The sequence below is a fragment of the Myodes glareolus genome, chromosome 3 (assembly GCF_982192425.1).
Source record: "Myodes glareolus chromosome 3, mMyoGla1.1, whole genome shotgun sequence".
NCBI lineage: Eukaryota > Metazoa > Chordata > Mammalia > Rodentia > Cricetidae > Myodes > Myodes glareolus.
Genome location: NC_142028.1, coordinates 28417698 through 28431908, shown reverse-complemented (window position 1 = coordinate 28431908; position 14211 = coordinate 28417698). Strand labels below are relative to the sequence as shown.

General features: G+C 41.9%; 1 protein-coding gene across 1 annotated transcript; it reads left to right on the top strand.

The window, feature by feature from the left end:
- The first annotated feature begins 439 nt into the window (after positions 1 to 439).
- Positions 440 to 13993, top strand: LOC125407014 (C-type lectin domain family 4 member A). The gene is made up of 6 exons (XM_048444283.3): positions 440 to 773; positions 4535 to 4648; positions 7965 to 8066; positions 11339 to 11490; positions 12345 to 12457; positions 13467 to 13993. Exons 1-6 carry the CDS (start codon positions 692 to 694, stop codon positions 13606 to 13608), a joined length of 705 nt encoding a protein of 234 aa, XP_048300240.2. The 5' UTR covers positions 440 to 691; the 3' UTR covers positions 13609 to 13993.
- The last annotated feature ends 218 nt before the right edge of the window (positions 13994 to 14211 follow it).

Below are 14211 nucleotides of genomic sequence, written 5' to 3'. Positions count from 1 at the left end.
GGGCAAGGAACTTGACACAGCAGAAAAGGAAGTCCACAGCCCATCCCAGGATGCCTTGGTTTCGGAGCGCCTCACTCCCACGAAGAAGGAACACAGGTTGAGCTAGAGATACTTAGAAAATCTGCTCCGATCTTTACAGTCTACAGAGCTGGAAAGAAGCCAAGGTCAAGGAGTTTCTTAGAATGCGATGCTCAGAACCCAGCTGTCCAGCTAAAGAGAATGTTATGGCTACAGTATTAGCAGTGTTAGCTAATGCTGGCTGCTGCTTCAGAAATCATGTTTGCTCCTGGAAGCTCGCGAACTCTGCTGGAGAGAGCTGAGAGCTCGGGTTTCAGGACAGACTTCTCTATTGCCTGGTTCCTCTTTTCCTTTCCTTCCTGTCTCCCCCCCCCCTCCCCCCCCCCCCCCCCCCCCCGTCCTGGTTTCAGTCCACAGCTCACAGTATTTGCATATCCACCCCGGAACATGTTTAATGTGATTCTTTTTTCTAACTGTGGGAATCGGACCTCTCTGTGGCCCAGAGACTTCCACCCCGCGTTTTTAAAGTCTCATGCTGTACCCTCAGAGGCACTTGCCCATTTGGTACCTCTGCATCTTGGTGGGATAATTATCACCATGCTTACTTCTTGTTTATAAGAAAAAAAATTACGAATGCCGCGGGTTTTCTGAAGAAAGCAGGTCTCTTCTCAATATGGCTTCACCAAATATTTATACTGACCTGAACTTCAAAACTCAACCTGTTTCCTCAGGCACTATCTCGGACTCATCTTCAGGTAAACATCCCTCCCTCACCTCCAGAACAAGACAACCTCATTTTCTGGTGGTCTAAGCTAATGGCGACGTGAGAACAGGAGTGTTTATGAGCAAGGACTAGGGGATCTTTGCCCCTGTCTGTCTGAGTGATGTGTATGGGAGACAGGAGGCTCAGCTGTTTGAATTGTCTGTGAAGAGCTTGAAGGGGTTGTTGTGTAGCCTTGTACCATGGGAAAGAGTTCACGATACTTTCTTTACCATCACCATTTAGGGAAAGTCTGAATTCTAATGCATATTTCTGAAGTATTGTAAAACTACTTTCTCCGTGAACTGAAGTTCTTAGCGTTCTCCTTACTTGACAGCATACTTTAACTTTAAGGAATTAGTTTGTATTTTGGGGCCAGTTTCATCTTGAAGGACAGTTTGAGTTTCCCTTTCTCTATTCATACAGGGGATAGATGCAGGACCTCACCCGTGTGTTACAAGAGTCTAAAATATTTCTGAGGGAATTTTAGTTTTTAAAGCTATTTATTTGGCTAGCTTGCAAACCAATCCGTTGATTCATTAAGGCATTTGTTACAAACACATCCCTTGTGCTAGCCCAAGCTCTCCTCCACCTTCCCTCTCGTTCTTATTCATCCCTCTTCCCTTCCTAAAACTTTTTCCCTTCTGCTTTCATGTCACATGTTTACATATGTAGCAAATGTGAAAGCCGCTGTGATACTTTGTCTCCCGGCCCAACTACTCTGTTGTTCTTTCTCCCTCCTTTTTATAACTTTCCCCCCCACTTGGTCCCTTTCAACCCAAAAAATGGTTTCTAATCAAGAAATAGTAGCTAAAAATATAACCTTAGACCATATCTCAAACATGTGAAATATGCTTATACATAGTTCTCTGTTTCTGCATGCTTCAAAATAATACTGGAAGCAGTTTGGGAGATTGTTTAAATATATGTTGAAGTACTATGTAGCCAAAATAAAGAATGTTAAAGAAGAAAGAAAACATGGCAACAAAAAATGTTCATGATGCGATGTGCAGGAAAATAACAGAGTAGAAATGAGTGATTGTGATATGTCCGCCATATGGGGAAATATGCATGCATGCATACACACTTTAATACTCCATGAAAGGGTATTTGTCTGTACTTACATGTCTCTCAAATATCACTATGAATGAGTTATTGTCAGTGGTAGAAATTTGTGCTTTCAATTTATTCAATGGACATCATTGTTTTTCTTCTACTCATTTTTAAATGCGGTTTCAAGAGTGTAACATGAGGGCCGGCTTGTTGGGGTTTCTGTCCCACCCAGTACCCAACAGCCGGCAAGTCCCAAGGAAAATCAATCACATGGAGAACTCTATAAGTTATAAAGCTGATTGGCCCATTAGGTCAGGCTTCTTGTTAACTCTTATAACTTATGTTACCCCATTATCCTTATCTACTTTAGCACATGGCTCTGTACCTTTCTCAGCTGGCAAGTTACATGCTGCCTCTTCAGTGATCTGCGCAGGAGTGAAGGAATGGCTTTCTGCTTTCCAGGATACTCCTGTTCTCATTGCATCACCTCTACTTCCTGTCTGGTTTTCCCACCTATACTGCCTGCCTGGCCAATCAGCGTTTTATTAAAATATGATTGACAGAATACAGACAATTCTCCCGCATCATTTCCCTCTTTTTTTTTAAACAAAGGAAAGTACCCATAGTCCATTTGTTGGGAATGTGGGCGTAGTATTTCAGGCTACTTCCTGCTGGTTGGGGGCGCTGATGATCTTATGGGGACCTAAAGAAAATTTAGAGTTATAATCAAGTCCTGACTGGAGTATCCTGTGAGACCTGATCATCTCAGGCAGCGCCTTGAATCTGTTCTGTATATAGAACTCAGACATCTGGGCCATCTGTTCCTACCGGAGATTGCTCAGGTGGTCTCCCTTGGCCAAAGATGATTTTTCTTAACTCTGAATAAATCCAGAACCTCTCATTTTCTGTGGAAACACAAGCAAAATCTCTTCTCCAAAGTAACAAACCTTTTGACTTCAGTTTTGAAGTCAAGGTATTTTCAAAATACCTATCTCGGGTTAGTTCAGCAGTATTTATAAACAACAGTCCTTTAGCAGCTGTTGCTCCTTCCTCAGCATTTAAACAATTCAAAGAGAGCATAATAACATACAGTATCAAGATTCTCTGTGTATTTTCCATCTTTATTTTAACCTCTATTTTTTTATTTTTACTTTTACTTTTTGAGACAGGTTCTCTGTATATCTTTGTCTTGGAATAACACTGTAGACCAGGCTGTCCTTGAACTCAGAGATCCTTCTGTTTCTGCCTCCCCAGTACTGGGCTCAAAGGTGTTTGCTACCACACCTTGAACTCACAGAGATCCAAGTGTCTCTGCTTCCCCAGTGCTAGGATTAAAGGTGTGTGCTACCACACCTTGAACTCAGAGATCTGTCTGTCTCTGCCTCCCAGGCATTGGGATTAAAGGTGTGTGCTACCACACCTTGAAGTCACAGAGGTCAACTACCTCTGCCCCTTAAAGTCTCAGAGGTCAATGTACCTCCACCTCCCATGCATTGGTATTAAAGGTGTGTACCACCACACCCAACTACTCCCCCCTTTTTTTTACTTCTAAGAACTTTAACCTTTAGCCTGCATATATTTTTAACACACTGTAAACTCTTTAGAGGTTTTCTTCATCTTTGAACCTCTCTTTACTGTATCTCTCTCTCTTTTTTGACTACATGAGTCTTTAAGGAGAAGATTAATCCTCTCCTTTAAAGCCGTGGCTTTGATGACTAGATCCAGTCCATTCCTTAGCTTTCCAGCCTTGTGGCTGAGGTACCAGCCAGAGCTGTGTTCACTGCCACAACTCTATGGCATTTCAAGGTCCTTGCCAGCAAGTAAGCTTGCAGCATTCTGCTCACAGACCACACTCAGTCGGACTGCCTGCCTGAAAGAGTCAGAGTTTGCCCTGGCAGGACGGCCCAGAAAGCCAGCATTTTCAAACGGTGCAGCTTTTTTCCTGCTATGGCTAAAGACCGAAAAGCATGCGTTCAGCTTTTCGTCAACACCATTTAAGTGTTTTGTAACAGGACCTTTAAAAAGAGCTGCAAGGTTTTGCAGCTGAAGCTGAGTCAGGAAGCCTCTCTTAGATGAGAGCACTTGCTTGCCTCTAGCAAGCAGAGCAGACCCGAGAAATTGCTGCTACCAAGAAGCCATGCTTTACTCTATTCTTTCCCAAGCTTTCTCAAGCTTTCTGTGAATTCAGTTATCCACGTCTGGGCGCCATATGTAACATAAGGGCAGGCTTGTTGGGGTTTCTGTCCCACCCAGTACCCCAAGAAGCCAGCAAGTCCCAAGTAAAATTACACAGAGTCTACATTAGGTTATAAACTGATTGGCCCATTAGGTCAGGCTTCTTGTTAACTCTTATAACTTATGTTACCCCATTATCCTTATCTATGTTAGCACATGGGCTCAGTACCTTTCTCAGCTGGGCAGGTTACATGCTGCCTCTTCAGTGGTCTGCACAGGAATGGCAGAGGAACCTCTCTGCTTCCCAGAATTCTCATTGCATCACCTCTACTTCCTGTCTGGTTTTCCCGCCTATACTGCCTGCCTGGCCAATCAGCGTTTTATTAAAATATGATTGACAGAATACAGACAATTCTCCCGCATCACAAGAGTCTACACTGTTAATATTTCATAGTAGAAAAGAAGAAGATGAAGAAGAGGAAATGACTGAATTCATTACTGATTTAATTAGTTTGGTTTTTCTTTTAGCCTGCCCAAAGAAGACCACCATTCACAAAAGTAATCCTGGCTTTCCCATGCTGCTTTTTACCTCGTTGATGTTTTTCCTGCTGTTGGCAGTCTTATCCTCTGTTGCTCTGAACAGTAAGTATGCCAACGGAGTAAGCCTATCTTGCACAAAGAGAGAAATACATTCGAAACCGATAATTACCAGTGCTTTTTCCCGAGACAGAAGCTTTCTCTGAAGGTGGATGACTCTGGGAATTTTGTTCTATTTCAGAATAGCTCTTCTGTAAAAGTCATTTGTTTTTTACTAGAGAAGCAAGTGAGTGTTTGTTGGTGACACAGAGTGAAATCCTGGGCATCTGTGTCGGACACCAGTACTGAGGACAAATCTGTACTTCCTCAGCAGCTTGAGAAGCCAGCCCCATTGAGCACACAGGCATTCATATTTTGGAATGAGTAGAAGGATCAGAAGAGATGACAGAGCTATTCCAAGGACAGAGCTCCACTGTAACTCCTAATTATTTATTCCTGATCCAGACTATGTGAGATTGAAGTCAATTTAGCAAACAGAGGATTTCTTTATAAGGTTGGCTTTTGGAATTTATTAAAAAGTTAAAAGACAAGGTCAGCAAAAAAAAAAAAAACCGGCAAGTTTCATGCCTCTAATTTAATCCCAGAATTCAGGAGGCAGAGGCATGTAGGTCTCTTAGTGCTATATAGTGAATACATGTCTAAAAATAAAAGTATAAAATTAGTATATTTTGTGTATTTTATCTTTCCCCTCAATAGTAATGTCCATTCACTGTGTGTTAGACAGTGTATTAGTGGACCCGGAAAGAACAAAATAGCCCCTGTTTTTAAAAAAATTCCGAGAGTGGTGAAGTGAAGTAAAATTGACAAAACTATCTAGAAAGTATTGTACAGGCAGGATGTAAGCACAGGGGGCTGAGGCAGGCTTGGAGGAGGTGACATTTAGACCTATGTGGGACAGCAGAGTCTTGGAAGCTTGAGAGCATGGGAAAATATGTGGAAGACTAAGTAAGCTTGTCTGGAACACACACACAAAGTGAAGAAGAAGTGGAGCCGTCGCTGGTAAACACAGACAGGGCTTAGAATGTGGAAAGTATTGTGTAAGTATTAAAAAAGTGTGGGCGGGACATAGTGTTGTGTAATTTTAGCACTTGGGAAACTGAGGCAGGAGGACTGCAAATTCTAGGCCAACCTGGACTACATAGTATGTTCCAGGCCAGACTGGGTTATGCTATAAGATCCCGTCTCCAAAACAAAAAGGGTTTGAATTTTTCCATTAATCATTTTTTCTTTCTTTCTGCCCTCCCCCCTTCTCCCCTTCTTTCCTTCCTTTTTGTTTTCCAGACAGGGTTTCTCTGTAGCTTTGGAGCCTGTCCTGGAACTGGCTCCGTAGACCAGGTTGACCTTGAACTCAGAGTTCTGCCTGCCTCTGCCTCCCGAGTGCTGGGATTAAAGGTGTGCGCCACTACCACCACCTGGCTATTGAACATTTTTTCAAATCTTTTTCTTCTTCACAAACGGTTCTACTGTTTCACACATCAATGCAACTTTTGTTTGTTTACGCTTCTGTGGCCTGGCAGGGTATATAACATCAGCCAGGAGGTTCCTTTAGCCTTGTCGAACTCAGACACCCACATACATGTGGCCAGGAACATGCGGCATAGCTTCTGAGGAAGAGACTGTCACCTGAAATTACAGGAGCAATATGGCCACAGTTCTCTCCTTCATCAGGATAACCCATCTCTGTTCAAAGAACTTAGACACAAAGATGGAGGGTGAGAGCCAGCCATGCCCCTCAAAGTCTCGACTGGGAAGTGGCCAGAGTTGCTTTTGAATGATTGGCTGTCCAGATGCTGAAAACTGTTAGTATTTTCCTGATGTGTCACAGTCCAGGGAAGCCATTGAGGAATATTAGGGAGGGAATTGAAAGTGTCAAAGAGACACGCAGAAGTGTGCTGTCAGAGCGACGTGAAAATGAAATAGAGAAGGCTAGAGGCTCGACACAGGCTAGAAAGAGATGCAGTCAGGTGAGCAGAGCCTGACCCACAGACAGTGTCTTCGGAGACTGGTGAGGCAGATAGAGCCCAGGAGGAAGAGGCTTGATGAACTGGGGCCGAAGGGACCCCAGAAGTGAAGTCACCCCAGCACCTGGGCTCGGTAGACTCAGTCGTGGTGAAGGTGTTCACACTTGTAGACAATACAGTGCGAGCGAGGTGCAAACTTAGAAGGGAAGATGCTGATTTGGGTTTTGAGCATGCTGAGCCTGTCTTCAGGTGCCATGTTTAGTGAGCACACACTTGTCTGGGTGTCAGGTCTGAGGTTTCCCGTCCTCTTAGGTAGCAGGTGAGACCATGATACCTGCCACCACTTGGGAGGAAGAAAGTATGATGCTGACGGACAGTGGGGAGCATTGCATCTCTGAGGGGTAGATGCGGGGAGAGGAGACTATACAAGGCAGTAAAAAGTGACAGCAGGAGAGGCAAGGTAAAGCCCAGAAGTTCCTAAGAGGTGAGCAGGGGGAGAAATGGGGCCAAGCCCACCAGCAAGGTGACAGTGAGTGCCTTGGGATATTATTGATAATCAATCTCATTTTTTTTTTTTTAAATTACTGCCCCACTTTGTAACCCAGACTGAATCAGAGCTTGATACAGTTCAGACTGGCCTGGAATTTGCAATCCTCCTGTCTCCACCTCCCCAGTCTTGGGACAATAGGTAGGCACCATCTTGTTTGGCTCAAGGATGGTTTTAGTGAAATGGTAGAAGCAGCAACCAGGAAGTGGTGGGTCAAGGAGCAAATAGGACACAGTGAGGAAAGAGAAAAACTGAGTTCTAAAGGGCCAGTTAGTTAAAAACAGAACCATGTTCATTGCAAATCACAGACAAAAAGGTATTTCCCTCTTTTTTGTTTCAAAATATATTTCCATGGATTGTTTGAGAATTTCATACAATGTGTTCTGGTCATATTCATCCACAGTTTTCCCCCTCATTTCTCCCTGATCCACCGCAACTCCCTATCTCCCCAGTTTGTGTCTAGGAGTCAACTTTAAGTTGGGATTACCATGCCAGTTTGGTTCATTAACTAAGAGGCAGGTGTGAGGGTTCAGGCCCAGCCCTCTGGAGGGGAGGTGGTGAACTGTGGGTGTGAGACCAGTCTGCCTCAAAGAAACAAATGCCCAGCAGTGGTGGCACACACATTCAACCCCAGCATTCGGGAGGCAGAGGCAGGTGGATCTCTGTGAGTTCAAGTCCAGCCTGGTCTACAAAGCGAGTTCTAGGACAGCCAGAGCTGTTACACAGAGAAACCCTGTCTTGAAAAACCAAACAACCAACCAGTCAAAAAGTGTATGTGTGTGGGAAGACATGAGTAAAGAGTAATATTAAAATGCTGCCAGGAAAATGAATATCTTTTATTCTTTTTTTCCAGTTTTGTTTCAAATGTATTCTGATCTCCTTGAAGAAAAAAATACTATGAAACAACTGAATCATACAAAATTGGATTGTCTAAAAGACCACTCATCCGAGGAAGGTAAAAGTTAATGTGCTTGAATCCAGTTGTCAAACACAGAATGTAAGCTCCCTATATAAATATTTCTGGGTTATACTAAGATGTGGATTATTAGCCATTATACCTAGCATCATAATATTTTGAAATTCTTATGAGATTTGTCTTTTCTATTCATTTATTATTGTTTCTAATCACTTGTATCTGCATGTACCCACAAATATTTATTTTGTATTATAATTTGATACTTTTGTGTTTTCTGCCTTGTGCTTTAGAATCACTTCCCATTGGTCCTTCTGCCCTTTTGACATATCATTTCAACAATTTGTTTGCTTTCTTACTTCTGGGATTCAGAAAGGCTCTGTCCTAGACTCACGGTGCATAGTCTCCATTCCTGTCTCAGCCATTTCACTGAGTAGTTCTGGGTCCTTTTACTGAAGAATAGTGTCCTACAAGTGTTGACATTTTGTATTTTCATTTTTGTTCAGCTCAATTTTATTTTGAGATAGAGTCCCATACCACCTAGGCTAACCTCAAACTCCTTATGTAGCTGAAGATGACATTAAACTTTGGATCCTTCTGCTTCCACCTCCCTAGTCCTGGGATCTTAAGTGTTCACTGCCACATTTGGTTTTACCATGTGCTGTGGATGGAGCCCAGGGCCTCTTGCTCACTAGGTGAACACTCTAACTGAGCCTCATTCCCAGCCCAGTTAAATGTGTTTTAAAAATAGACCTTGACGTTTGGACACCTACATTATTTAGAAGTGTATTTATTAGTTCTAAGAATTTTTTTTTTGTTTTATCTTGTTTACTGACTTACGATTTCTTTCCATCGTGTTGGGAAATGCCCTTTGACGATCTTCTTGTTTTTTGGAGTGGTCGTCTCTATCTCTGAGTGCCTCATTCCCCCTTCCCACGTGTCAGTTACCCTTCACATATCTTGGCCCTATGTTATCTTTTACATACACACTTGAGTTCAGGATATGAGGCTGTATTTTTTTTTATGTATTTCATTTTTCTTAAGTTGGTATTTTTTATTATCCTATTTAACAACTCACTGATTTGTCTTCCCTACCCCCAGTCTGCTATTGCATTCATATATTGTAAACTGAAAAAGTTATTAAGCAGTTTTTCCTGTAGACTCTATCTCAAAATACATTTCCTGAATGTAGTTCATTCCTTGGCCACTCTGACTTGAAACAATCACATAGAAACTATATTATTTGAAATACTGTTTGGCCAATAGCTTAAGCATATTTCTAGCTAGCTCTTACATCTTAAATAACCCATTTCTATTATTTTATATTTTACCACAAGGCTCGTGGTTTACCAGCAAGGTTCCAGCGTGTCTGTCTCCTGTGGTGGCTACATGGCATTTCACCAACTCTGCCTTCTTTCTCCCAGCATTCAGTTTAGCTTTCCCCACCTAGCTTTATTCTGCCCTGTCATAGGCCCGAGCAGCTTCTTTATTCATGAACCAATAAAAGCAACACATATACAGAAGGACTTCCCACATCAGTTTTTCCAGAAAAAAAAATTTTCATTTTGATTCTTATTACATCTGCTTCTTTGCTGGTTTTTCTTTTTCCAATAAGTCTGTATCTTTTCATTGAAGCATTTAAAATTGTGTCTTTTATTTTTTGTTTATAAGGTAATTATATAATTTCCTTCTCTGCCTTCCTCCATCCAAACCCTCCCATATATTTCTTCTTGCTCTTTTAATTTCATAGCATCTTAAAAAAAATTAATTGTTGCTACATATACATGAATATTGCATATATATTACATACATATATACATGTATCTATCATTTATATCTATATGTCTATATCTATATATATTCCCAAAGGTTTTTCGTGAAAAAAATAATTACATAAGTACAATTTTCTTATTATGTTGAATGTTAATTGTGTGTATGTTTTCAGTGCTGACCACTTGATATTGTATAACCAGGGGATATATTTCTCCCACTCTCAGTATTCCTTAGTTCCCTGTAGTTCTTTGTGTAGGGTTGAGGCCTTGTAGACTCCCTACCTCATCCGCATTAGCATGTCTGTTGTTGTCCTTGTTCAGCTCATGTTTAGACAGCCATGTTGGTGAGACTTTACGGGTGGAGCTTCTGACATTCCTAGGAGACACAATCCCACAGCGGCTCCCTGATGCTCTTGGTCTTATGCTCTTTCCACCATCTCTTATTGAAAAGATTCCTAGCCTCAGGTGTAGGAGCTGTTTTGTAGATGTATCCCTTGGGAATGGGCTGCACAACCCTGTATCTTGTTTGATTGTGGTTTTCTGTAATGATCTTTGTATGTTGCAAAGAGAAGTGTCCTTGATGAGAGGTGAGGATTACATTCATCTGTGGGTGTAAGGACAAATATTTAGGATGTAGTTAAGGATTTTGCAGGTTTTTTAAAATGGTAGTTGTAGGCTGTTCTTCAAGATCTATGACTGTACTAGCCCTGGGTAGTTGGTTAGATTTCCAGTACCAGGCATGATTTCCCTCTTGTTGAGTGTCTCTTAAGTCTAAATAGAGAGTGGTTGGTTACAAGGTATGCATGCCACTACTTCACCCTGTGGGTTATCCTGCTCATTGAAGCACTTTTATCATGGCTGGCTTTAAAGCTTGTACAGAAAATTGTAACATTTTTGCTACCTTGTATTTTCAAAAAAATATTCTTTCACATTTCCATACATACATAACATTCTTTGATCAAAGTCTCCCATTATCCTCTTTAATTCCCTGCCCTTTTCGGACAAAGACTCTTCTTTGTGCCAAGTTCCCTGCCAACTTCTTCCTCTTACTTTCAAGTCTTGCTTCCTGGGACTTACTGCATTTAGGGAGGATTTCTCGCATAAGCCTGGTTGGGGGTTTGTTACTGGAGTGAGAGCAGTATATCCATGGTTACACCAGTGAAGAGCGTGACTTCCTCATTCTGCAGCCTTTAACTGCTGAGCTCTTCTGGGAAGGGTAGGTGATAGGCTCAGTTTCATGTGGTTCACCACCACTGTGAGTGTGTAATGTGCAGCCACCACATCGTGTCTGGAAGCCAACACTCCTTCCCATCCTCTGGCTCTGAGGTTATTTCTGCTCCCTCTTTCTTGACATTCCCAGAGTCTCGAGGGGTGTTTACCTTGCTTCTAGGCATCGATTACCTCTTGCTTTGTTTTGTTAAGTTTGAAAATTCTTTGGTTCTTGGTATGATGAGTTACTTTCTTCTGAGCCTGGGGTGTATTTATGTATCATGTCACATTTAAGCACTGTGTTTTGTACTTGAATCTCCTTTCTCCCCAAAGATGAAGTCTGGAGCTGTTGCCCAAAGGACTGGAAGCCATTTAGTTCCCACTGCTACTTCATTTCCACTGACTCAGCATCTTGGAGCAAGGGTGAGGAGAAGTGCTCCAGCAAGGGTGCTCATCTGATGGTGGTCCGCAGCCGGGAAGAGCAGGTGCATCCTGGGAAAGAGTGGGGCCTGGACCCAGCCTTCTGTCTGCCCTTTTAACTAAGAGAGAGTTTTGTTGACATGGGTGTTGGTGCTGTGGCAGAAGGCTTGCCATCAGGTAGCCGGAAAGGTTGCTTCAGCCTTGGCATTCTACACCTTACTTCCGCTGCAGTGAACTAAACAACCCACAGGAACCATGGCAACAGAAATGCAGTGTTTGAGGGTGGAGGGAAGGATGGAGTGTTTTGTCTGAAAGACCAGTTTGTGATTTCAGCACTCTGTAGTACCAGTTGCCCAACAGAGGAGGGCACAGAGCTGTCTAGGGAAAGGGGATCCAATCAGGAGAGTCACAGCCAACCATCTGAAATGAAATATCTGGAGTTATGAATGGAGAATGATTAAATCTGTAAAATCCTCTCATGCACAACCATCAAGAACGGTGTTGGGAAAGAAAAGAGGGGAGGAAGAATTCATTATGACCATGGACAGAGATTGTTTCTGATGTCATGGAAATCAGGCCAATGAGTGATGACTTTGTGTCCTGGTCAGCCGGGGAAGATAGCACTACCAGGGGCTCTTCTAGTACTTGATCCTCTTTGTCTTCTCATCTCTGTGTGACCAGAAAAAGTTCACAGCGTACCTCTAAAATGTGTAATTATTGTGTATTAATCTAAATTTTGAAAACTGTTTAAGGGCCTAGAGAGATGAACTAGGATTTGATATTGTGTATTTGCATACATGTATCATGAACTTATAATTCTGCCTAGTTCAAATAATTTTTAAAAGATCTTATAAAAATTCCATAACAGAAAAAGAAGTCCTCAATCCAGGCTGAATGCTGTATCTTTCTTTCCTCTTAGGATTTCATCACTAAGATCCTGAGACGTGATGTTGCTTATTTTATCGGACTGAGGGATCGAGGACATCGACAGTGGCGATGGGTTGATCAGACACCGTACAATAAAAACGCCACGTGAGTCTAGAGTCACCTAGAGGAGTCCTGGGTCCTGTGCCATGAGAAGACTTTAGGGTTTCCAGCTGTTGGTTATGAAACTACAACAGCTCAGCCCTGGTGTGGGTGCTGGGGATGGTGCTTTCAGTCAATCATCTCTATTTTTAAAAATAGGTTTATTTTTATTTGTGTGCCTCTCTGTGAGTGTGTGCCATGTGTTTGTGGGTGTCTGTGAAGCCCATAAGAGGGTGCTGGATCTTCTGAAGCTGGGGTCACAGGTCATATGACCATGCCAATATGAGTGTTGGGAACAGAACTCCCACATTTTCTGGAAACGCAGAAATCACTCTAGTTACTTAGCCATTGCTCCAGCTTTCCTTTGTATCTTTATAATAAAAGTTAATATCAAGATCATAACTGCTTATTTCTCATAAATCAAAAGCCTCAATCTGATGTTGGTAGGTATCATATTTATGAAATTATTTAAAAGCTCCAGTATCTTATATGTTCCCATATTCTATCAGATTTCTGTTGTGAGAATAGATAGTGATCTTATTGTCATTCTCAGTTTTCAGAGAAGAGAATGTAGGAATCCAGGATATTAGATTACTTGTCATAGATGACAGAGATAAGTAGATTATCTAGATATTTTACCTTGCTCTCTAGTGTCTAAAACAAGACTTTGTAAAAGGAAAAAAAAACTTCATTAAGACACTAGAATAAAGAGAGACCTTTTTTAGCACATAAATAAGCACATGGATTGACAGTCCCTGGGTACCAAGACCTAGGGATGAAGTAGCCCCTGGGGTGTGTGCTGGGAGAACAGTTAAGTAACAAGCTGAGAGAATATTGAATGTGGTGGGCCCTGTTTTCCAGAGAAATGTCAGATACAGGTGGTGGGGAATGGTTGATTTGTACACACTAGAATCTGATTTCCACAGATTCCAACCTCATCCCCAGGCTTGCTTACCCTTGTTTCTCTTTCCCAGCATTACTGTGGAAACACCTGATCCTTTTTCCTTCCTTACAGGTTCTGGCACCCAGGAGAGCCCAGCAGCGACCGTGAACAATGTGTTATATTAACTCATCCATATTCTAAGTGGGGCTGGAATGACATCCCTTGCAGTGATAAACAGAAGTCAGTTTGTCAGATGAAGAAAATATATTTGTGAAAAAGCAGTCTTCATGGAGTCTCCATGGGGTTGAATTTTCATTGATTATTACACAGACACTTGGAAAGTCCTTCTTGTGGAAGAGATGTCCACAAAAATTTTAGGTAGGCAGCCAACAGTTATATATATGATAATACTGGTCCACATATATTCTTATCTATTCATTCATTACTCATTTCCCATATACCAGAGACTACACAGGATCCCCTGGGTTCATATGTGAAATCACTTCAGCTTCTCTGTCCATTCTTAGATTCCTAGAGTCTTATTTGATGATGGAATTGTATGGTGTGGTCCCTCTACCCACCTCTCTCTCTCTTTTTGTTTCTCTGTTATTGGATTTATTGATGTATAATTGACAAATAAATCATGTATATTTGCATTACACTGTCTTGATATGGAAATGCATTGGGCAGTGGCTACCACAATCAGGTTAACAACACCCTCTATTACCTAACACAGTTGCTTGGTGTGTGTGTGTGTGTGTGTGTGTGTGTGTGTGTGTGGTGTTAGAACATTTAAGATCTTTTTAAGCAAGTTCAGACAGAAAGGGTGACTGACATTGTTACCTATTGTCACTTTGACCCCCAGTGCTTACTCATT

Bases quoted from the DNA above. Each gene is read 5' to 3' on its own strand.
- LOC125407014 (XM_048444283.3), top strand. From the start codon at position 692: ATGGCTTCACCAAATATTTATACTGACCTGAACTTCAAAACTCAACCT. The intron at 4,649-7,964 runs GTAAGTATGCCA...CTTTTTTTCCAG, and splicing joins ATCCTCTGTTGCTCTGAACA to TTTTGTTTCAAATGTATTCT. The intron at 8,067-11,338 runs GTAAAAGTTAAT...TTCTCCCCAAAG, and splicing joins AGACCACTCATCCGAGGAAG to ATGAAGTCTGGAGCTGTTGC.